Raw genomic sequence first — 25890 nt, 5'->3', positions numbered from 1 at the left:
TATTTATTTGACAGAGAGAGATCACAAGCAGGCAGAGAGGCAGGCAGAGAGAGAGGAGGAGGAAGCAGGCTCCCTACTGAGCAGAGAGCCCGATGCGGGACTCGATCCCAGGACCCTGAGATCATGACCTGAGCCGAAGGCAGCGGCTTAACCACTGAGCCACCCAGGCGCCCCTACCACTCACTATTATATGTAAAATCCTTGACTAAAACTATTGGTTATATCCCTTTGGTTGTATCACTTCTATGTACTAGTGAAAGCTGAGTTTTCATAACTGAATTAGCAGCCTAATTTCTTATAATCTTATGAACCAGGTGATCAGAAATAATGTAAATTTAAAAAGGGAAGTCTGGTTGGATCAGTCGGAAGACCATGCAACTTTTGATCTCTGGATTGTGAGTTTTAGCTCCAAACTGAGTGTAGAGATTGTTTAAAAAAAAAAAAAAGAAAGAAAGAAAGAAAGAAAAAGAAGAAGAAAGAATGTAGATTTTTTTAAATATGAGAGGGAAAGAAAGGCTTTTCTTTTTTAAAAGATTTTATATTTATTATTTGACAGAGACGCAGTGAGAGAGGGAACACAAACAGGGGGCGTGGGAGAGGGAGAAGCAGGCTTCCCGCTGATCAGAGAGCCCAATGCAGGGCTCAATCCTAGGACCGTGGGATCATGACCGCAGCCAAAGGCAGCGCTTAAATGACTGAGCCATGCAGGCACCCCAAAAGAATGTAAATTAAAAGAATACTCACTGATTTGTATATGAGAAGTTATGAAAAAAACAATTAGGGGCACCTGGGTGGCTCAGTGGGTTAAGCCGCTGCCTTCGGCTCAGGTCATGATCTCAGGGTCCTGGGATAGAGACCCGCATCGGGCTCTCTGCTTAGCATGGAGCCTGCTTCCCCCTCTTCCTGTCTGCCTCTCTGCCTACCCGTGATCTCTCTCTCTGTCAAATAAATAAATACAATCTTTAAAAAAAAAAAGCAATTAGGGCGCCTGAGTGGCTCAGTGGGTTAAGCCACTGCCTTCGGCTCAGGTCATGATCTCAGGGTCTTGGGATCGAGTCCCGCATTGGGCTCTCTGCTCTGCAGGGAGCCTGCTTCCTCCTCTCCCTCTCTCTGCCTGCCTGTCTGCCGGCTTGTGATCTCTGTCTGTCAAATAAATAAATAAAATCTTAAAAAAAAAAAAAAAGCAATTAGTAGGTATATTAACTACATATCTTAAAAAGTGTTAAAAATATTTAAAAAAGAAAACCAACAAATCTTAAACTTCAAATTTCATTGGGTTTAGTTATTATTTTGATGTGTTATACTATTTCTTAACCTTTCCTAAATCTAGCAAAAAAATAATTGTCTCTAAGCTGAAGACATTATGCAGCTGTTACTATGTGGAATGGGAGGTCCCACTGTCTAAGGTTAGCAGCAGTATAATTTCGTACAGGTCAGTATCATTCAACTCAAATAACTTTAATAGTCACCAATTAATTAAAAAAAACGTATACTGAGTATTTCCTATGTGCTAAGCACTGTGCTGTAAGGAATTAAAACATGTGATAGTTCCTATCCTGGAGGAATTTATAGGAAGCTGGAGAAAGGGACAAGACAAGTCCATATAGGTGAAATACAAGGGAAAGTATGGAAAATGAAAATAAAGTTCTCTGTGGATTCAAAGGTAAAGTCTTTTACTGGGAGGAGCTTTACTATTTCATGACGGGAAGAGAGAAAGGGACAGGTAAAAAGCTATTATGAAAATACACACAATAAAAGGAAAACCAAGATCTTGTGCATGGCTTTAAAAAGATGGGAATAAAACTTTTTATCGATCTGAATGAGTGAAAGTACACAAAGAAAAGCATGGGCTTATTATGGGAACAACAAGTAGTCAACAATAACTTCAGGGTAGGATATTCAACATTTAGGATGTTAGTCATTTATCACACTTGCATTGGTACCTTCCTTGGCGGTCCTAGGAAGGTATGAGGGGGATGAGTAGACAAATAAAACATGGTCCTAGGGAAATCTGATTCTGAAAAGAGGAGATAGGCAAATTTGGAGCTTTGTAATTTTTAATGAAGGAAAGACCAAAACTGAATGCCAAGATAAGAGAAATCATGTTTGTTCTCCTTGAAAATGGCTGTAAAATTACCCCTATCTTTTCTTCACCAAGCTCCCAATGAAATCCCTGTTTTGTTTGTACAACAAATCTCAGCGGCTGCTTTAATTTGTATTAATATGTGAATACCTATGACTTGGTAGGGGGTGGTATCTGTGCTGAACTCCAGGGTTGAACTTCATTGCCTCTTTTATCCTCTCTTGGACCCACTCTGAGCCTTAACTCCACCACTGCTTCAAAACAGCCTTTGTCAAAGTCACTGATTAGAGCCGCTTTGTTAAATGCAAAGGTCGGTGTTGAGCTTTCTCATCTTCCTTATCTACCAGCAGCATTTGTTGGTATGGGGCATTTTCTCCATTTTGTCCTCTGCGCTCTGGAAACATCATTCAAGCTTCTCTTCCACACAACTGGAACCTCCTTTTCATCTCCTTGCTGGTTCTTTATCTTCCTGAATGCTAACAATTAGAGTGACCCAGGACTCTAAACAGTCAATATTTACTTATCTGCCTGGCTTTGAATCCCCTCTCTATCATTTGGGGCCTTTGATCAAAAGGAAATCACTTAATTTCTCTGAGATTCAGTTTCCTCATTTATAAATTAAGGATAATGAAAGTTGCAACCTCCCACAATGGTTGTGAATACTAAATGAATTATATATGTGAAGTGCTTAAAACAGTGCCTTTCAATGTATGCATTAACAATTTGTCCTTATTATTTTTTAAAGAGATTTATTTATTTGACAGACAGACAGAGAGCACAAGCAGGGGGAGCAGCAGAGGGAGAGGGTGAAACAGGTCACCCGCTGAGCAAGGAGCCGATGCAGAACTTGATCCCAAAACCCTGGGATCATGACCTGAGCTGAAAGCAGAGGCTTAATCATCTGAGCCACCCAGTAGTCCCCCTTATTCATTTTTTTAAAAAATATTTTTTTTGTTTATTTGAAAGGGGGGGGGGGGAGAAAAGCAGACCCCCCGCTGAGCAAAGAGCCTGATGCAGAACTTAGACCTGGAGCCTAAGGCAGACACCTAACTGCCTGAGCCACCAAGGCACCTGACTTGTCCTTATTTTTATCAGGCTCTTTATCATTCACTCTCTACATGATTTTGTCTCATCTCATGGCTTTAAATCCCATCTATACACTGTCAACTTTAAACTAATCTCTAGCCTGAACTACTGTCTCAAACTCCAGAATCATACAGTTCACTGCTGACCCAACATCTCCATTAGGATTTCTAATGAACATTACAAATTTAACATGTCAGAACTTTTTATTTTTGTCCATTTTTCTTCATTTCAGTATATGGTGATGTTACCTATTTCAGTTGTTCTGGCTCTCCTTCACACAGCCCATCCAATCCACCAGGAATTCCTTTTATTTAGACCTTTAAGACATACCCAGAATCTAAACACTTCTCACCAACCCCACTGCTCGCACCCTACTCAAAGACATCACCACCCTTCATCTGGATTACTGCAATAGGCTCTTTCCCACCCATAAATTTTCTCTTAATACTACAGCCAGAGTGATTCTGCTAAACTAAAAGTGAAATCAAATCACTGTTGTGCTCAATAGTGTATAATCCGACATGATCTCCCTGACCTCACCTTTCTGCTCTTTTCCTTTCTCATTTCAGACCAGCCACCCTGGTGATTGTGCTGCTCTTTACATATTCCCACAGCTCTGCCTTGAAACCTCTGCATTCAGTATTTCTTGTCCCTGAAATATCCAATCTCCACATGCCTACTCTCTCTCACTTTCTTTAGGTCTCATTCCAAATGTTATCAGTGAGCTCCATTATCTCTCATGCCCTACCTCCCAGCACTCCTTACCCTCCTTCCCCAATTTTATTTTTCATTGTAATTATTCACCATCTGACATATTATATATTATCTATCTCCCCAAAGTAGAATGTAAACTCCATGAGGGCAAGGACTTTGCTTATTTTATGCATCACTACTTATTTTTACAATTTCCAAGAATCTAAAAACAGTATCTGACATGTAGATGGTACTTGATAAATATTTGTTGAATTAATGACTTAATGAAAGAAACAGACATAAGTAAGTGGAATAGGGATGACAAAAAAGTCAAAGAAAAAACTTCAGCTTTGTCAAATGTTTGGCCTGTGACTAGCCTATCTTAGGAATAACTTCTGTCTAAACAGGACTATTTTTGTTCCTAAGAGGTGGTCTGGGTGGGGAAGGAAGAAGAGAGCAGGGCAAATGCAAAGAGAAAAGGGAAAAGAAAACTACTTGCTCACTACCTCCTGCCTCCTATGCTTCATGGTTCATTCCAGCCACTGTAATAATCCCTCATTTAATTAATACAGCTGAAAATTAGAAAGCAGAAAGCTCCTTCAAAAGTCAAAATCAGTTGCACTTACATTTTATTCCTGAACTTCCACCATATCTTGTTTCTAACATCTAACAGATTACTATTATATGTGTGACCCTTTAATGGACGTGTTGGTTCAAAGCATACATACCCTTGCCATGGAAGTCAGTCAGAACCAGTTTCCAGTGGAAATTACAGATCAGATGAAGGAAATAGTTCTAACTAGGAATTTGCAAAGCCTCAGTAGAAACGATATCTGGGACTTACAAAATTTTTCTCATGGGAAAGTCTTCACCTTTAGAAGGTGAAACCAAAATAAAATGAGAGGGTCAGAGGACCTGTTTAAGATGGTGAAACCAATTTATAAAGACCAATCAGAGCAGTGGTTGTATGGGGTGAAGGCGAGCTGGAGGGAATTAATTGCAAAGTGGTACAAGGAAAGTGATCTGCTTAAATGAAATCACATAGGATGTATTTACACCCATTGTGGGACTTGAACTCACAGCCTGGAGATCAAGCATCACATGCTCTGCTGACTGAGCCAGCAAGGTGCCCTAATGTTTTCTTTTTATATCTGACTTATTTCCCTCAGTAGGATGTTTCTAAGAGTCATTCGTGTTGTTGTTGCACTATTTGTTTTTTGTTGTTATTAGGTAGTAGGAATATACTACATGTACACTGTATGGATATACCACAGCTTGTTGAAACATTGACCTGTCGGTGAGCATTCAGGGTGTTTCCAGATGTGGGGCTATTATGAACAAAACTGCGGACATTTGTGTACAAATTTGTACATATGTTTTGAACATATGTCTTATGAACACGTTTTAGTTTTTCCTGAGTAAATATCTAGAGTAGAATTGTTTGGTCATATGATATGATATCTTAACTTTGTAAGAAACTTCCTGTTTTCCAAAGTGGTTGTTTAGCTACCATGATGTATGAGAGATCTAATTGTTCCACATAGTCATCTACACTTGGTGTGGACTGGCACTGCTTCTTGACAGACTCCGTTACTAGGTAATAATAGTCTTAGTTGTGATTTTCTTCAGCACAGAATCAATTTGTTCCAGATAATCTCTCTCAAGGAGACATTTTCTATTATGAGACAGCCATCTCCAAATTAGAAACTGTTGGTTTATATATACCCATAACTTAAAAATGGCCCTAATGGTGATCCCATAAAGGTTGTGTGGAAAACTCCTATTTTACTCTTGATTGTGGAAATGGGAAAAAAATCCTTTTCATCTTTGGAGCAAAGAAAGGAGGAGGAGGAGTGCCCTGGGAATGTGGGCCAAAGGTAGAGGATTTTCCTGTCCAACAGAAATATGATGTGAGTCACATAAGTAATTTTGTGAGATATTATTTCACAGCTAGCTAAGAAATTACAAGGAAACAGATGAAATTAATTTATAAATTTTAACCTGATCCATCCAAAATATTATAATTTAACACATTATCAATATAATTATTGGGTTATTTTGCTATTTTTTTATACCAACCCTGCAATATCTGCTGTATATGTTATACTAAAAGTATATCTCAATTCAGATGCTAAATTTTCAGCAGCTGAAGTGAAAAAAAATGTAGCCTTACCAAAACAACACGTTGATGTTTAATGCAAAAAATATTCAACACTGCTTCAATTTTTAAAGTTAAATTTGAATTAATTAAAATTAAAAGAGATTTAAAATTCAGTTTCTCCATTGAACCAGCCACGTTTCAAGTGCTCAGTGGTGACATATACCCGGTTGCTACCATATATTTCTAGAGGTTTGTCTGTGGGACGGGAAGGAGAAGATGGAGCTGAGACTTATTCCTTGCTGTGACTCAGGTCAGAGTAGAAATACCAGTACTATTTGCTATTAGTGTGAAATTTGAAATAGATATCTATATATATCTTTTTTCCCTAGCTGCATTGTTTTGAACAAGTAACTTAACCTCTGTAACTCCACTTTCACCGTCTGTCTGTAAAACAGGAAAGTAATAACACCCTTCAGATTGTTGTGAAGCTTGAGAAGGCACACAAAGCACATGGTAGAACGACTGGCAGCTTTTTGAAAAGGAATAAGTGGTGGCTTTTAAAAATCCAAATTATTCTTTGGATGGGGACCATGTATAGTTCTTCTTCTATATTTAAAGGAGTAGAAGTGGGGCGCCTGGGTGGCTCAGTGAGTTAAGCCTCTGCCTTCAGCTCAGGTCATGATCTCAGCGTTCTGGGATCAAACCTTGCATGGGGCTCTCTGCTCAGAGGGGAGCCTGCTTCCCCCTCTCCCTCTGCCTGCCTCTCTGCCTACTTGTGCTCGCTCTCGCTCTCTCTCTCTATCTAATAAATAAATAAATAAATAAAATCATCTAAAAAAAAAAAGGAGTAGATGTTTTTAAAATCCTGTTTGGAAATGGCATTCACTGATTCAGCAAATTCGATTTCTCAGGTCAGGTGCTCAACACTTAAAACACAAAGAATGAACACAGTCCCCACCGTCAAGAACCTTACAGTGCTTAATGTTAGAAACAACAAGGTGTTGGGTTAAGGTCCAAGTGAGAAAAGGAAAACCAAAGAGAGTAACAAATTTATCCAACAACCCCAAAGAAAAGAAGCCCTATAGATAAAAATTGAGTTTATGAATTGAAAACCTTAATAGTTCTATTTCTCTACCTTCCTTTAAAATTGATATCCACAATTATAATAGCCAAGATTTAAGAAGTTAGATTAGCATGAACTTAAATGCTCAGTGATTGATTAGTAGTAGCCTTTATTTCTGCCACATGGAAGACACTGCTTTTTTTTTCCTCTTGTCTTGGTTGTTATTTCTTGAGCCATGCTTGTTTTTTAGTTTAGTAGTTTGTATTTATCTAACAAAAAAAAAAAAAAAAGGAAAAGTCAGTTCAATTCAAAGGTCTAAAAATACAGAATATTTTAAAAGTTATTACTGGTAAGTAAAAAACATTAAAAACTACATATGAGTAAAATAAGTGATTGAAATAAGTAAAATTGCATCTTTAATATAGCTTCTCTTCTTATTCTAACAATAAAGATCCTCTGGACGGATAAGATCTCATTTTTGAAATCTAGATATTGAAGTGATGTTAAAGGAAACTCCTTAATTTCTTAAAATTTTTGTTTTTAACAGCTATTTCTGGAGTGTCTGGGCGGCTCTAACCTCTGTGCTGATATTACCTTTTGATCCTTGGAAGATTCTAGGGCAGAAACTACAGCAGACCCTCAACATCCCATTCCACCTCTATTGTTACTACAATAGAAGTAATAAGATTCCCTGCTCAAAGATTCAATTTGTTGACAACTTTTTGTGCAAGCGTCATATCTGACCTTTATAGCTACAGTGATTTATAATTGTAAAAAAAAAAAAATTACCTTTTGGTTGTCTTACATGTTTTTTCCATTGGCCTTTTCTTTTCCTGTTTTACTTTCCTTTCCTCACATCCATTCCCCTGAGAAAAGGGGACACACATAAGGCATGAGATTGAGGGAAGTAGATTGACATAAGAGGAGGGAGCCAGAGGGCAAATGAAAAATAGTGGGGAGAGTGGAAAAGAGAGAGGGAAGTGAGGAAGAAAGGAAAAAGCCAGAAGCAGGAGAGAAAAAAAGCACAGAAGGAGAGACAACTTAATTTGGTCTTAAATAAAAAAAAAAAAATGTCTTTATTCTTTCCAATGGAGCCCATTGTTAGATTTCACAAACAGCTTCCCTTTTGGGGTCCCCCCATCCTTTCTTTTTTTAGATGGTGTTTCATAAACAGAGACTGAACCTGGCTATTTAGGATTTCAAGGAATTTGATTTGCAATAGTTCAGAGAAAAGTGGAAAAGAAAGATGGGTTTGGATGGAGAGCACATGCCCCAGATTTCATAAGCCATTTTCCCCTGTGGGTCTTTCTCAGCTCTCTGTCTTTTGTCCAATTGCCTACCATCTTGGGAAAATAACATTGGACCATAGGTAAACCTAAATTTGGGCTTCCCACAAAGAGATCAGCAGAGCTAAGGTGAGTAATACCTAGATAGGTAAGAAATTAAAAGTCAAGAAAAGGGAGCGGTGGGCCCAGATCCAGAGAGACAGTGTCAGCCTGAGCTATGCCTTGTAGGCTTGTCCTAAAAAGAGTATGTGCGCAATGCCCCTTGATGAAGCCTTACTCAGAAAGGAGCAAAGTGTCAAACTGCTGAGAGATTTGAGACATGAATAAGAGACCATGGTCCCCAGGCATGGGTGTAAAGGAGTTGGGTGATGGTGAACCTGAATAGGTTAATGGTACCATTTTTTTGGTTTTGTTTTGTTTTGTTTAATTGCTACGGGAACTGCCTGGAATAGAAATCAGATTCACCGACTCATTTTTCATCTACATTCAGTCTAAATTCCAGGGACAAGGAAGTAAGATTCTACTAATCTTTGCTCTTCTTGGGGTAGGAAGTGGAAAATGTGAGTAAGTAAGTATGAAAGGGGAAAGAAGTGATTCAGAGGAGTGTGGCAACAGGTAAGGAAATGCTAATCAAAGGGAAAATGGAAAAACTATGTAAGCCTAAGTCAGGAAACATGGGAAGACAGAGAGAGAAGTGGGAAGAATGAGAAAGTATGTGAAAGAAAACAAACGGGGAAAATAATTAATACTTTGTGACAACTGCAAGCTAAATTTGTACATTGTACCACCCTTGAGATTTAACAAGCTGAGAGCGGAAGTTCACTGCATGTCGGCTGTATCTTTGCTTAACTCCCGATTTCCAGAACCTGATTTCAAGCTGCCTGCTGAATATACAAAGAGGGGTCACCAGGACCCCACACGTATCAGCTTATGACATCATAGCAGCTGAGAGGGCCTTGGGACAGCTAAACATGCACATATAGATTCCTCATCTATATGCATACATATTTGATAGCTGAAGAAGCTTGAGGTCCAGAGACCTCATACCCGTGGAACAGAGGAAGTGCATTTAGAACTCAAACCTGGGACTTTTCATTCTAGATGAAGTATTTAACAGCTGGTTTCTTCATAATTTCCTTCCAGATTTCCTGGAATTCATTTTCTCAGCATGTATCATGGACTCATTACCTCCTGCTTATGTTGTTTCCCAAACTGTCATCCTCAGGTTTGTTTAGCTTGTTTGTTGTGGTTTGTTTGTTTTTGTCCCCACAGGTAGTCAGTCAACAAACTTTGCTAACTACATATTCATGTCCTTGTTGCCGTCCGACTCCTTTACACCTGGTTCAAGACTTTGGCACCTTCACCCTGGACGATTCTAATGACTTCCTATCTGTAGCCTCCTCAGGGTCTCTTAGAGATGGCGGTTAGAGTAATCATTCCAAAATACAGCACTAATTTTGTTAGTTCTGTTTTCCAGTGGCTCCTCCTTCCCTACTGAACTGTACTTTCCAAACTGCCCAGCATGGCTCAAGATTTCCGGAATCTGGCTCCTGCTTAGCTTTCCAGTGGCCTCTCTCACTATTCCTACATGGAATATGCCCAGCATGGTCCTATTCTTTGATTTTGCTCACACTAATATCCAGGATACTCTTATTTCCCTTTCCTAACTCAGAGACTGTCTCCTTCCTTCAGAAATCTTTCATGATTTTCTCTCTTGAGCTAAAACTAGGCACTCCACTTTCTTCTCTTAAAGCACCCATAAGATTCCACTTTATGTTATTTATGCTCATGTCTTGAGGCCTGGCAATGTCCTGTTACCTATTTTTAATCTCTCTACAGAGCCTCAGATATACTAGATGGGCATCAAATTCTTGTTCATTTGAACAAAATTGAGTTTGTGCCAGAAGACAGGTGAAAGAATCAGTCACATATAGAATGAAACTAAATCAGCATTCTACATTAATTTCAAATTCCCAAGGCTTGAACAACTAGTGCTTTGGGATGTATGTTATATGCTATTGTACTAATTACATGCTCACATGCTAATTAACTATTAGTGATAAGGCTGCTGCACGACTAATCCTTGCTTTTAGGAAGCAAGAAGAAAATGCTTGCCTGTTGGACATCTCTGGAATTTCTAATTCTAACAATTAACTGCGATTTCTTTTTGAAATAAAATTTGGAGTAGGAATTGATAGGTGAAAATTCTATATACTGCAAAGGAGACTTTACATTTTTCTTCTAAACTATGATGGCATTTCCTTACAGTGTTTTTAGGTTCAGTACTGTAGGTTGGACTGCAAAACCACATCTCAGTGAAGTTCACCTGGTACTTTTGGACACTAAAGCCCAGTGGGAAGGCCTACAGACAAAAATCCTACTGATAGAAACACCTATCCTCTAACTGTTTGCTTCTTTTTGGGTTGGACTCTCGCAAATGTGACTAAGAATTCCCTTCCCATGGTCTTGGGTTTTAAAGAAGAAATATTTTTTTCTTTTCATTTAAGTCCAGTGCAATGGGCCTCTCTGTTCCTTCCATGATGTTCTTTGATGCGTATGACTGGAGCTGAGGCCCGCCCCTCCCCAACCCCTGACGTAGACAGTAGTTGAGAGGTGGGTCAGCAGCAAGCAAGAGGACACAATGTCCACTGCTGCCTATAGGACAACTCCTGTGTCAAAAACTTGTTAAGAAGTCAAAAGATCCTGAGTCATGAGAATAGGTAAACAAGCAGAGGCCAAAGACACAAGAAAGAAGAAAAGAGGGGCTAGATGAGTTTAGATTTACCAAGAAATTTGGTTGTAGACCACTCCCCTTCCAAATCAGCAAGGACAAAAGGCCCTGTTGTTGGGGTTCTGCCTGCAGAGCTGGTCTGGGAGTGGCTCCTACCCAGTGAGTCGGATTCAGTACTCTGCCCAGACAGACAAAAGTACTGTGATGCCTACTCCTTGAGAGATAGTATGCGGACAAGCTTTGAAGACAGGTTCCTGCACTGTGGGACTCTCGGAGTGGAGCAAAGGGAATGCACTAAAACATCCAGCCGCATTCCTTCGCTCTTAACTACTCTGTTCCTGCACCCAGAGGTGACTCCTGGATACCAGAGGCCACAAAGAAATGTAGAGGGATTCATTCCATACCTGAGGTGACCGAGTCAGTTCTCATGCTCCTGTAAAAGCAAACAGCACATTTCAAAATTTTGCCAGTGTAACCACAAATATTTAGAAGAGAATGACTAGGTATGAGATAACTGGCCATTCTCTGAATGCTTTGTAGGGAGTAATGAAACATGTTTAGCAAGCCTAAGGTATTACCTAATAACACATTTTAGAGTAAAATTTACCTACATTTCTGTTAACATGCCAGCTACCCAACCTGTAAAAGCCATAGAAGTGAATAGTATATAATAACACAATACCTATTTTTATTTTCTTTATCACCTGGCACTCCGTGAGGCTGTGGGCATCACCCTCCTACTGCCTCTCCCGTGTCTAAAAACTCATTTGAGGCTGAGACTGAGCTAATTACTGCTAATCAGGGGTTTACGTAGAGTCTCTTGTGTTGGGAATATAGGTTCTCATAGAGACGTGGGCAAGATTCTGGATGCCTGGGGTTAGAAGGTGCCCACCTCTGCTGGCTTCTTCATCATAATCTCTAAGGCCCTGATGGGAGGGTGACAGCATTAGGAAATTTTGCAGGCAAATAACATGCCCAGCTATTTACTCAAGTAACTGCATTTCTTATAGTTCACTGGATCAAATAAGAGGCTAGCTGTCAGTTTTTCAGATCATTTCACTTTCAGAAATGCCTTTGGATAAAGAAATTTTCTGCATTCCTGATTTTTATAAAGTTAATAATAATAATGAAAATACTTGTTTTCTTAACCTCATTAGCATCTGAAACACAAACTTCAGTCATTTAATTTTCACCAAATCTTTGTTTCTTGGCTACAATTTCAATACATTTTTTGGAAGCATTTCTGTTCGAGTAAAACAAAACACTTGGGAAGAATAATTACCCTCATACAATAGCTTCCCAGATTAATGTATAAAGACATAATTAGGATCCATTTTAAGGGACCTGGCAAGGGCACCTGGGTGACTCAGTGGGTTAAGCCTCTGCCTTCGGCTCAGGTGGTGATCTCAGGGTCTTGGGATTGAGCCCCGCATTGGGCTCTCTGCTCAGCGGGGAGCCTGCTTCCCTGCCTCTCTCTCTGCTTGCCTCTCTGCCTACTTGTGATTTCTCTGTCAAGTAAATAAATAAAATCTTCAAAAAAAAAAGGGACCTGGCAAAGAAATCCAGGTTGAGGTCTACAATGGATCTTTCTGAAATAGAGGTTAAATTAGTAATTTTCTAAGGAGCTGGCAAATAAGTGTTCATGTAGCCATCACCAAATAGGTCTGGTGATTGACATGAAGGTTGAGCTTACCGATAAAAGTTTTTTAGAGACTGGGAAATATTAAGTAAATGTACTTTAAAAAAATAGGTGCAGATTAAAGTGATGCCTGACATTATCCTCTTTAAAACAAAGGGAAGAGTTGTAGTAGCACTATTGTCAGGGTATGAGAGGGAATATAAATGCTCCATAAAGTAAATCCTTCACTTTTAAAGGACCTAAAGTGATATTATAGATGTCTCTGTAGTCTTTCACTCATCTATATTGAAACTGTTAAATTTACATTGTAAATACTAATAAATCTGAAGATAAAAATATTCAACAAGGTCATCCTTTAATTTTTCTTTTTCATTTTCCCAAAGTATACCATTATAAAACGTCACTGAAATCCATGGTCTTGGAGAAGAGAAATAGAAAGAAATTACTTATCACTTTCACAGGGTATTGTCTTAACCCTACAAACATCCAAGGAATAAACTGAAGTCCATTCTGTTCTTAGATATAACATCTTTCATTAATAATGAAGATTCTCAAATTAGGCTCTAGCTGGTAATTATGTTCCAGATGCAAATATGCAATAAAAAAGAATCCATCCTTGATTAAGTTGGGCTTAAGAGGATTGCTTGGAGCCAAAATTTATTTTTTGCTTTGTTTGTAAATCCTCTTTGTGTTTAGTTACAAATGAGGAAATTGAGGTCTGACAAAAATTAATTTAACTTGCCCCAAAATAGAGGAAGCAGGATTTGAACCCAGGGTTGTCTGAAAGCAAAGCTCATTCTCTAGCTGCTATGTCTTCCAATTAATGCTCTAATTAATGCCTCCTAGCATCAGTTTTGATTTTAAAACATTCATGTAATCATAATAATGGTTATGTACAATAAAAGTTTAATGGAAACGTCTATCAATAGCTACAACATATATTAATTAATCATCAACTATGCCCAAGCACTGTGGTTTCTTATCATCCTTTTGTAGAAATAAAATACCATTGTATATACATTTTTCAGAATTTCACTTTTCTAGCTTGCAGTTCCTTTTTAATCATATAGGTCTTTTACTGAAATTTTCTATTCTTTTCCTAATGGGGATCTGCTGTTTCACTAAATTAACATAATATTTTCTGGTTAGCTCTTCTTCTACCAGTCATGGTTTGGATTGTTTTCAGGTTTTAACTATAAAACACGTGTTCAATTACGTTATTTTCCCTTTTGAATTACTTCTTTGACACATGTTCCTTTAAGTCAAGCTGAATAATCATTTGAAGTGTGAATTGCCATCACTCTTGAGAAAGTTCCCACCATTTACAGTGACCCACTCAGTGTTACAGTTAACATCTAATTGGAAGCCAACTGGTAATTGCTTAACTTATATTTCTTTAATTATTAGTGAGATTGATTCCTTGTTAAGTGTTTGTCTTCTGGAGGAAATTTTCTACTCATAACTTTAACCCCTTTGCTAATTGGATACTACACTTGATCTTAGCCAAAAGGCCGAGAAGCGATGCCCCTTTGCTAATTGGTTCCTTTACAAATTCCCATCAGCTATATCTAGCTCTGGAGGTAAAACCATTATAGATCATCTAGTTACTCTTTCCTTGTTCCACTGTTATGTATTCCTTTACTTAAAATGATTTTTGGGAGATAGATGTTTATAATTGTTAGATAATCAATTGGCCTGGAACTCTGTTCCCCAAGAGCTCCACCCTTCTTTCAGACCTCTGCCCTTCCTCAGAGAAGCTGTCCAGCGACAGCTGTCCACTGAGAGATATCCTTCCTCCTCCTCCTCGAATCCCTGTTTCTAGTCTGTAACTCATTTTTGTTTTTATCACAGTACATTCCAGCTGGCATAATGTATTTTGTTTGTGTGTGATCTATATTCTCCACTAGAATGAAAGAGCCTCTGACTTGTTTTCACAGCTGTACCCCTAGTGCCTAACACATACAAAGTGCTCAGTTAATATTATTGAATGAATGGATCAAACTTTGCTGTCGAAAATATCTTTTGTTATTTCAAAGGGAAAGTGATCTTTTTTCTGCTACTGAAGCAATTCAACCATTCCATTTTCTTCTAGTTTATTTTAGTTTTAAAATATCTGACTCTTTACCCATCTGAAATTATTTTTTGTAGTACAGCATAGATCTTTAACCAACATATTCTAGAGTTTTGCTTTTTCTCATGTTTCTTTCAGACCTCTATCAGTTTGAATCTATTTTACTATCATAATTTCTATATCCTAAACTTTTCACTGGTGGCCATTTAATTATAATATGGCTTAAGGTTTTATATAACCTCTAGACATTTTCCAGCCCCAGTGGTTTCCTTGAGATTCTTACCACTATTTTTTCCACATACTTTCTATAATTGTATAATTTCTCTGAGATATGCTATTTAGATCATTGGTACTGTATTAAATTTATAAATTAATTTAGGCCTTGTCATCTCTGTTGTCTTAAATATAGCTGCCCAGATAGAGAGCTTTATTTTCGTTATTGAGGTCATCTTGTGCTTCTGCCATTAGAGTTTTATAATTCTATATATACAGGTCTCTTATCACTCTCACTAAATATCTGAATTTTATTGCTGCTTTTGAAAAATACATTCTTTTTCAGTGCATTTTTTTTGTTTGTTAATAAAAATCATGAAACAAACAATATTTTGTGAGTTTATCTTATAATCTGTGACCTTCCTAAAACTGTTTACAAACCAAGATATTTGTTGATTCTCAAATTTTCTAAATACAAATTTCCATTTGCAAAGAGTGATTTTTTTTAAAAAACCTCTTATTTATCCATCATATTTCTTTGTTCTATTGCAACTGCTAGACTCCCTTATATTATATCACATAGAAATGTTAATAAGAACATCCTTAATTTGTTCTAAGTTTTAAGTAGCACAATTCTAGAATTTCTTCTTTAAAAACAATTTTGGCTCCAGTTTGGAATAAATATTTTTCACTGTGCTGAAGGAGAACTCTTCTGCATTTTGTGGATCTTTATCAAGAATATCAAAGTCTCTCAAATGTATTTAAGTATCTATGATTTTTTTCTGCTTTTCTTTCGAATAATGACTTATACTGACAGTTTCCTTAATTTTATATTAAGGAAATTATATTTCCTTAATTTTATATTAAGCTCACTACGTTTTGCATGCTAAGATTCTATGAATTTACCATATATTGTCTTAAGGAAGATTAATCGAGACTTTTCTTTCTTGTGTTGTCTTTCCGGCTTTATAATCCGGACAAATTATTTGCTTCAAAAAATTAGGAGAATATAACATAATTTTTCTATATTTAAAAGAAAACTTTACATTAAATAGAGGTAATTCTTAGAGTGTCTAAAACACTGTCCAGTAAAAGTCACAGCTGTGTTTTTTTTCTTTAATGGGAGCTCTTGGATAAATTTTTTCTGTTCTCAAGTGCCAGTTTTCCTCCTTGCCTTTTTGTTGAAGTCATTTATTTAACTTGGGGTTTCAAAGTTATTGAAGAAAACTTGTATATAATCTTTCTCAGTAACATTTTACTATTGTTCTCATATGATGACCTTTTAAATTTCTAATTTTATTATTCATTTATTTATTTGAGGATTCTATTTACTTATTTGGGAGAGAGAGAAACAGAGGGAGAGAAAGCATGAGCAGGGAGGAGAGGGAGCAGCAGACCCCCCGCTGAGCAGGAAGCCCGATGTGGGGCTCGATCCCAGGACCCTGGGATCATGACCTGAGCTGAAGGCAGACACCTAATGAGCCACCCAGGCGTCCCTAATTTTTAAATTTTTTTAAAAGAGTTGTCCAGTGGTTTGCCTGTTTTGTCATTCTTTTTGAAGAATCAACCAAACTCTGTAGCACTTCAAATTACTTTTAATCTTTCTCATTTCTTTCTTTTTAAAAAATTTTTTTTCTCCTGTTTTTTCTTTATACTTAAAATGATTTTAGACATAATTCATTACATTCCCTAATTCATTCTTGCTCAAGTAAACATTTAAATCTCTAGGTGTTTCTGTGGTTTCTTTTCAAGTGTTACATTGAAATGACTGGATTAACTTTTATCTTTATAATACAACAGTTCTCTCACATATTCAGCTTGCACTTGAGTATTAAAATGATGAAAACAGGGGCACCTGGGTGGCTCAGTCGGTTGGGCATCCAATGCTTGATTTCAGCTCTGGTCATGATCTCAAGGTTGTGAGACAGAGGCATGAGTCAGGCTCTGTGCTCAGCTGGTGGGGGGTTGTGGGGAGGTGGGGAGTGAGGGGGTTCTGCTCCAGGATTCTCTCTTTCTCTCTCCCTCTCCTTCCACCCCTCCCCCACCTGCACTCTCTATTTAAAATATTAAATAAGTAAATCTTTAAAAAGAATAAATAAAATTATGAAAGTATTTTTTTTTTTGATGATGAAGTTATTTGTTGGAAATGTAGAAAAGCATAAGAAATATGTAGAGAACATGGAGAGAAGTATAAAGTAAAAGCAGGAGTGCCCATAGTCACTCTGGGAGAGAGTGCCTTTACTCCAAATGTGGACACTCTGCTTCTATCCTATATTCTTCAACACATGCAGTTGACACCAGAGAGCCTAGAATGTGAACTGAAGGGTGTGAGAAGTTGACAGGAGGATAAAAATTAGGCAAGGTTAAAACCAAATGTGGAGAATGAAGAGACGACTGGGTCATCATTCGATTACATCATAGCTATAGCTGAGAATCTTCAGCAACAAATGCCAGAGCGGCAGAGACGTTAGCGCATACACTTACTCATGTTACCTCACGTCTTAGCACCCGGGTGTTTCCCCACCTCACATACCTGGATTCTTCAGCCTTGAGAGCTAGGTTTTTAAATTCAGTTGTCCTTATTTCAGAGGATCTGGCGCTCAGCTGGTTGGATGAACTCGTGTCACTTTCTTCTTGAGTCAAGGTAGTATGAAAACATCGTTCACCTTGGAAAGTCAGCGTTACATTTGAGATGGTGACATGTTTTGAGGGTTCTCTGAACTCGTTCTTAATTTTTGTATCTCGTAGACACCCAGGCTTCAGAGTGTTTCCCATTTTTTCCTTTGAAAATAAATAGCAGCGAATTAGGTAACAGGAGAGCATTGCACAAAAATAGATAATTTATGGAGCAAAAACACCTAATACAGCAATCATTTCATTCTGTATCTACTGGGTGCCCTCAAGTTCACAAGTGCAAGGTTGAGGGAATGAGGCTTGGTGTTGTGTGGAAGCTGATAGTCTGGGACTTGACACTGCAAATTCAGAAGCTCATGTGTTTGGGTACAACCCTGTCAGCTTACCCCAGAATATTAGTACTTAATTACAGCATTTCCTTTTTCTGAATTGTTGGGGCAAAGAAGGTTGTCTAGAAATACCTTGCCACCTACTCCCCAATCTGATGTTGCTCTTAATTTAATAGTACCAAATAGGTGAGGGGGCGCCTGGGTGGTTCAGTCAGTTAAGTGTCCAGCTTCTGATTTCAGCTCAGGTCAGGATCTCAGAGCCTTGGGATCAAGCCCCGTGTCAGGCTCTGCGCTCGGCTGGGAGTCTGCTTCTCTCCCTCTCTCCCCCTCCCCCTGCTTATGCATGCTCTCTCTCTTTCAAATAAATAATAAATCTTTTTTTTTTTAAGAGTATCTAATAGGTGACATGAGTCATGTTTTTTGAGGCAAAAGAGTTCATTTTTCAAAAGAGTTAGAACCCACACCTAAAACTAAAACGGTAAAATCTCTCCTGTTCTCCTAGTTTCCTGAGTTCTATCAATGGACCACCTCTCTAGCCACTCACTGACTTCCTCAGAATCTGTCTTAGGCCTCTGATCAATGGGTCAGCTGGTCCTAAACACTGTGTCTCTCTACTGTCCCCTCTCACCTCCTCCTTCCTCCCATGGTCACCGCCTCATTTACCACCTCTATTAACTTCCCTGGAAAATAATACAGTACTCTTCTTCCTTAAGGGAAAAACTTTTTTTCCATCAATGAAAGTAACACATATTTACACATTGATTATAGATCATTTAGAAGATCCTCTAAGATATAAAGTGGAAGGGAGAAAACTATTAATTTCTTGGGGCCACTGGCCAGAAATAACTACTCTTACGGCACACTTCATTCAGGCTTTTTGTCCTTTTATTTTGTATGTGTCTGCTTTGTGATAACATTTCAGTTCTATATCCTACATTGTTCACTTGATTTATTAAAAGCATTTTCCTCATGTCATTACAAATTGTGTGAAAAACTGCTTGAATTTTTTTGGACTTAAAGTTATTTTATTGTAGGAAACAAAAACATAAAAAGGAAAAATATTAATTGCCTATAATTCCACGATCTGGAAATAAGCTGCTGTTAATAATATGACTTCTCCCCCCCACATTGCTTATGAGCTTATACATGTATTTTTATGTAATAGGGATCATATTTAATTTTTCACTCAACTTTTTTCAATCATGAAAATTTCTCCAGGTTAAGAAAAATTTTCCCAACAATTTTAATAACTACAGAGTAGTCTTTCACTTAACAAATATGTTGACTGTCTATGATCTTGCCAGATACTATGATCGCTCCTAAAAAAGATTAATACAGCACCTGCCCTTCATGGATTTATATCAATTTATTGACTCCGTTGTGGTGGGTGTTTAGGTTCCTTTTAAATTTTCATTATTTCATTTTGACAAACGTGATATACAGTATTATTAACATCTTTATAGCTAAATCCTCACTCTTCATTCTGATTAATTCCTTAAGGAAGATTCCTAGAAATGGAATCACTGGGGCAAAGGGAATAAACTTTTTTAGGCTATTTTTTTTTTAAAGATTTTATTTATTTAGTTGCAGACAGAGATCACAAGTAGGTAGAGAGGCAGTCAGAGAGAGAGGATGAAGCAGACCCCCCACCAAGCAGAGAGCCCAATGCGGGCCTCGATCCCACGGCCTCGATCCCAAGACCCTGGGATCATGACGTGACCTGAAAGCAGAGGCTTCAACCTATTGAGCCACCCAGGTGCCCTTAGGCTCTTGATTATAATGATTTCAAAAAAGTTTGGGCCAATTCTTATCTCTACCATGAATCTATGTGACTTCCAAGTTGACCACACCTTTACTAATGCTGACTATCTTTATTCATTCAATTAACAGTTTTATAGGCTTTTTTTCTAAGTTTGCATTCCTTTGGTTGCTGGTGAGGTTAAACTTTCTCCAGTGTATTTATTGGCAGTCTTCTTCTTCTGTAAACTGTCTATCCTTGCCCTTTGTGATTTTTCTATGATGGGCCCTATGGAGGATTTCCAGCAGTAGGTCCTCAAACTTAAGCCTTTATCTACAATCCATGCTATCATCAGAGTAATCTTTCTAAAAGCACAGTTCCTTCGCTCCCTCACACAGAGGGTTTTTTGTGGTTAAAGTTTTCCCAGAGAGCAATGTCCATACTTCTTTTTTATTTTATTTAATTAAAAAAATTTTTTTTAAATGTCTATACTTCTTGATTTGGCATTCAAGGTTTGCAAACAACTTTCCAATCCTATAACCTAATATTTTCCACATATATTATGCTCCAGCCGAACTGAACTACCATTCTTAGATACCGCTGTGTTTTTCCGCTTTCTAGCCTTTTCTAAACCCACTCACTTCTTTTGGCACTTTATTTTTCTATTTCCATCCTCACTTTTACCGATTGAAATTTCACCCCATCCTTCAATGTAGTGCATTTATACACATTTGAACCTTAAAATAGCCCTTATGTGACATTAATATCCTTGTTTTGGAGACGAGGAAACTCATGCAGCTCAAACAGCTCCAGTGGTTTGGCCAAACAGTTATGCAGCAGGGCAAGAGTCCAGCCCGGGTCTTCTGACCCTGGTCCCGAAGCTCCCTCCATCTCACCACAGCTTTCTTTCCTTTTTTTAAAGATTTTATTTATTTATTTGACAGACAGAGATCACAAGTAGGCGGAGAGGCAGGCAGAGGGAGAGGGGGAAACAGGCTTCCTGCCAAGCAGAGAACCCAATGCGGGTCTCGATCCTGGGACCCCGAGATCATGACCAGAGCCGAAGGCAGAGGCTTAACCCACTGAGCCACCCAGGCGCCCCTCACCATAGCTTTATGATACTGGGTTAAATGTGATGGTAAGGATGGTCCCTGCCTCTTTCAGGATACCCCCTGTAACTCCTTTATACCAGTGCTTAAGGCTAATATCCCATTATTTAAAATTAGGTTACTCAGAGCACATTCCACAGTATTTTGATAAGCAGTATTCAGGAGTTAACCAAGAAGAGTGATGTTGGTTATCACTCTTATTCTTAATTATTAAGGAATGAATGTCTGCTATGTCCCTTACCTTTTCCTCTTGCTTGGCCCTTAGTATGTCATCATTTTCAAACACCACTGTGACCTCCGAGCAGTTTGGGTCGTCACAGAGGTCTGTGACTTCTGTGACTTCTGTGACAATATTTATATCTGGGGCCTCTGTGTCCTCATTTTCTGGAACATCTGTGACGTCGGTGACATCAGTGACGTCGGTGACATCGGTGAAATCTGAGAAATCAGTGCTTTCTACAGCATGTACAGGTTCTGAACACAAGCACAAGGGTGGGCTCTGTAGGGTTGTGCAGGCTGCAATATCCATGATGTCCCCCGAGCCCGTGATGTCGGTGCTATTCGTGATTTCTGAGAGGCTTGAGACTTCTGACAATTTGGAAACTTTGGCTTTTTCCTCATTCAAGAGGGAAATGAGTTCTACCCACTGACAAAAGAGGGTGTCTTGTTTACACGCAGGGGCGCAGAGCTGTAGGTAGTAGGCTCGACCACTCACCAGCTTTACTTTGAGGCGCATGTTCTCAGCATCATGCACAGAAAGGGTCACAAACTGCAGAGGGAGGAACCTGAAAAGAATCACAAAGGTCATCTGGGAGCCTGACTGGAGACCTACTGAAAGGCCTTTCCTTTTGTGTTGTGTAGCAGTTTGCAGAGTGAGATGAAGGACAGCAGGCTCTTCTCCTAGACAGGCCTGGGCTGGGGCAGGCATAGGGTTGGGCAGAACCTTCTTGTGGCCACCATGTTCCTGCATCTGGCTTTTAGTTTTGAGCCTCAAAACTTTGATTTTTTAGTACATGGAGCCAGGCTGCTGAGGGCTATCTCACTCAAATTATACTCCTAAGACTCTGACGAACTGGAAAAAAAAAAATCAGAGTATCAACTGTTTATTGTGAGGGGTTTTCCCACTTTGTTAATCCTGCAAAACTGAGAGTATTTGAGTGACTTCTCTAGGTCATATGGCAAGTTAGTGGCTTGAGACAAGACCAGAGTGAATTCTGATGGAAACTGGGATGCTGGGGAAGGAAGAGCATGTTCTAGACAGCCAGTTTCTAATGACTCTTCAGTTACTGTTACTTGGGTCTGATTTTAAAAAATTAACTACCTGTTTGACGGCCAGCTTGTCTGTCCTTTCCAGACTTTAAGGACATGATTCTTTGCCATTTGTAGCAGGATGCAAATGAGATGCTCCTTTGGAGCAAATGTCATTGGTGTTTTTATTTTCAGCTTCTCAGGGGTAAAGCATCTTTTCGGAGATATCCTTAACCTCTTCCCTTTGTAACTCACCTGGTGAGCACCAGGTTCTGCGGTGAAGGAGATGTCAGGAGACTCTGAAACAGGGATTTTGTATTTTTCTGAGCTTCAGGTGTCAGATGTGCCAGAAGCATCACATTGGGGGTCTTGCGGGTTTCACTGGAAGAGCAGATGCCTACAGTCACCCAGTTGGCTCGGTTATGAAGGTAAATGGATTCACCTCTCCTGTTAACCTAGGGTAGAGAACAGGAAGAGGAGTTTTCTGCTAAAGTGCATGGCCCTGACAACTGTGCTTACCTGAGCAGTGCAGGAAATAAAGGAGAAATGAACCGTGATGATGCATTTGTTCCATTACTCGCTGATGCGAATTCCTGGAGATTATCACAGTGAATGGACAGACACAGACCCTGGACCATGGGGATTCTATCAGGGAAGGTGAACATTAAACAAGTATGTCACTAATTATTATTGCAGGAAATATTACCAAGTACAAGTTCAGCGTGCTGTGCTGTGAGGCATATAACAAGAGACTTGATTTAAGAGGGGATACAAATAGTGATGTGCTGGTAAATGTGTAACAAATATCTGTTGGAAGATATAGACGTTTATTATATATTTTAATGATAAAAAAGATGAGTAACACACAATTTATAAATAATAATATACACAAAACTTTATTTTAAATTCAGTGTAGTCAATTGATTCTCACAGCAGTCTTCAATGACATTTGTCTGTAACCTAAAGAGCATAAAAACAGTAAAAGGTAGTAATATAATAGGAAAAATAAGTTTTGAGTATATGAGCTTATGTGATTTAATTTTTTTTTAAAGATTTTTATTTATTTATTTGACAGACAAAGATCACAAGTAGGCAGAGAGGCAGAGAGAAAGGAGGAAGCAGGCTCCCTGCTGAGCAGAGAGCCTGATGCGGGGCTCAATCCCAGGACCCTGGGATCATGACCCGAGCCGAAGGCAGCGGCTTAACCCACTGAGCCACCCAGGCGCCCCATGGGATTGGATCATCTTGATCAAACACATATCAAATCTGACCTCACAGACATTCTGGTTCACAATGGGTTTTAACCCACTGAGCCACCCAGGTGCCCCAATGTGATTTAATTTTTAATAATATGTGGGGTGTCTGGTTGGCTCAGTTGTTAAGCGTCTGCCTTTGGCCCAGGTCATGATTCCAGAGTCCTGGATCGAGCCCCACATTGGGCTTCCTGCTTAGTAGGGAGCCTGCTTCTCCCTCTCCCACTCCTCCTGCTTGTGTTCCCTTTCTCACTGTGTCTCTCTCTGTCAAATAAATAAATAAAATCTTTAAAAGTCCAAGAATCTTGGCCAGTAAAGTCTCTGATAGTTGGAAGAAAAGAAGGCTGGAAAGTGCCAGACAGGGATGTGAAGGAAGCCAGAGAGGGGCAAAACTTGGTGGTTTTCTCAGTTGTATGTTAACTCAAAAACACAAAAAAATCACTTAAAAAACAAACAAATATATATATATATAGATAGATAGATATCTATATATATATCTCCTCTGAAAGAGATTGTAGGCCACACTAAAGACCCGCTCAGAACCATGCCTGATTAACAGAATCCAGAATCCATCCAGTACTGCCCCTGAGGGATGGTGCTCTGGCCCAAGGGTTAAATACTGATGAACCTTGGTCATTGTGGTTTCATCCTCTTGCCAGTGCTTGCTTTCAACAGGGCCATGTGACCTAGGCCCAGCCAATCAGACACAGTGGGGGGCCTCCTGGTGGCTCCAGGAAAGGTTTCTCAGTCCTCACAAAAAGTTGCTATGAGGAAAGCACCTCTTCTCTTTCTGGCAGCTGTTTGCATGTAATGTCCTGAGGGGAGCTAACTTGTGGGGGGCTAGAGCACAAGAGAGGACCTGGGTCCTCCAGGACTCCCTGCAAGGGAGCCGATGCCCTGTGGCTCTTTTACTTTGAGATAACTGTTGTTCTTTTTTGTTTAAAGTTGGGTCAGGGGCAACTGTTGCAACTTGCTTCCAAAGACATACTAACCATAAAAGGTTGTGTATGTTGAAGGAAATAACTCACCCAATTATGATAAGGGGCATGTCTACCTCCCTCCCTCAGGGTTCGTTAGGACATGCAAAATGTTTGAAAAGCGGGTAGGAAAGAAGTGTGAAAAATTAAGAAGATTATTAGTAGGAAAGAAACATATAGAAGGTAAAATCATCAAAACATTACTTATCACATCTATTCTGGGCATTACTTAAACATTAGTGTTCTTTAAACACCTGCCTCTGGTGTTCTGGAGGGTGAAGAGGTCTCCCTAGAACCCAGACATCAGGGCAAAGAACACGTTTATGGAAGTGTCTGTTGTCTTCCCTGTCTCCCCTCTGTAGAATCAGCTGAGGGACTGCTTGAATGGGTGTTTTGTATTAGTCTCGGTCATGGCCTTACTATGGAGTTTAAGGGTACGGCCTACAACAGTGAACTCATTTCCCCATTTCTTTGTCTGGAGATTTTCATGTTGAATGTCTAGGGAAAGCAAAACTGCTCTCAACTGTGTTGAAATGCAGTTTCATTCATGATGTTGGTACATTTCTGTGAGAAGAAATCTCTTCTTCCTGACAATTTGACAATTTTTACTTTCAGAGCTAGAGCCAAAATTCATTATAATACTCAGTTGTGTCATAGATGTTATTCTTTAAAATGTCTACTAGATCTAAGAAAGGAGCTATCTGAATGCTTTCCTGTCAGGATGTTCTGAATTCACTGTAATCTCTTCATGACATCTTGGGAAGATTATGATAGAATGACAATTATGGTGGCATTAGAACAGAATTCCTTGGTGAGAGTTTGCTGGGAAAATTTGAAATGAATTTTCCTTTAACATTATAATTATTTTAGGTTGGTTAAAGTCCCCAAATTGTTCCCTTTAATTGTCTCATGCATTCCTTTATCACATTTAGAATAATTCTCCTCTTAATCTTCTCAATTTCTTTGAGAAAATTAATCACTGAAGTTATTGGAACTTAATTCAGGGCTCAAATATTATTTACCTGGATAAAATTGCTCTCTAATATGGGAGGAGATACAAAAGGGGCATACTCTCCTCCATCCAACATATTTTGAAGATTTCTTGGATCCTGGGAGGTTGGGATAGAGATGGCGTCTCGCTCATTGATCCTTGTGGTGGGGTTCCTCTTGTTCTTCTTCATGGTGCTTACATACAAACGTCAGAGAGTCGAGGGAATGGGAACACAATGAACAGATACAGAGAAAATTTAATATAATAAATTTGCCTTCCTTACTCCTTGAGTCAACAAATTTTATCAACATCTATGATATGCCAGACACTGCATTGGGCACTGGGGATATATCTGAACATGATTGGTAAGATCTTTGTCCCTACACAGTCTGGGGTGTGGGGCTGGTAACCCTAATTAATGAAGGCAATTAGGAAAGGCCTCTTTAGAAGGTCATGAAACATGTGTGCCACATTCCGCAAACCATCATTTTCTGTCTTCATAATTAATGGTACTACCACCCTTCCCTTATTGTTATTATTATTATTATTATTTTTTGGTAAATAGGGTATCAAACCATACTAAACTGAGAACATGTTTTCCTGACCATTCACCCCTGACTGATACTTAGCTCTTGGTTGAGAGGT

The 25890-nt window shown here is 38.9% G+C and overlaps 1 protein-coding gene and 1 pseudogene across 2 annotated transcripts; both read right to left on the bottom strand.

Annotated features, from left to right (window-relative positions):
- Nucleotides 1–7199: 7199 nt before the first annotated feature.
- Nucleotides 7200–25435, bottom strand: GARIN2 (golgi associated RAB2 interactor family member 2). Of its 2 annotated transcripts, XM_059371310.1 has the most exons (8): nt 25277–25435; nt 22280–22479; nt 21018–21561; nt 17500–17747; nt 11448–11476; nt 8046–8066; nt 7816–7957; nt 7200–7295 (listed from the first exon to the last, which is right to left on the bottom strand). In XM_059371310.1, the coding sequence occupies exons 1-8, from the start codon at nt 25433–25435 to the stop codon at nt 7292–7294; spliced, it is 1347 nt and encodes a 448-aa protein (XP_059227293.1). In that variant the 3' UTR covers nt 7200–7291. The 2 variants fall into 2 exon arrangements, with proteins under 2 accessions (XP_059227293.1, XP_059227294.1); XM_059371311.1 differs by lacking the exons at nt 7200–7295; nt 7816–7957; nt 8046–8066 and adding an exon at nt 8908–8972.
- LOC132000349 (U2 spliceosomal RNA) lies at nt 14051–14205 on the bottom strand (annotated as a pseudogene).
- Nucleotides 25436–25890: the final 455 nt, after the last annotated feature.

Source organism: Mustela nigripes, chromosome 13 (genome assembly GCF_022355385.1).
Source record: "Mustela nigripes isolate SB6536 chromosome 13, MUSNIG.SB6536, whole genome shotgun sequence".
Lineage (NCBI taxonomy): Eukaryota > Metazoa > Chordata > Mammalia > Carnivora > Mustelidae > Mustela > Mustela nigripes.
This window is presented reverse-complemented; position numbering and strand designations above follow the sequence as displayed.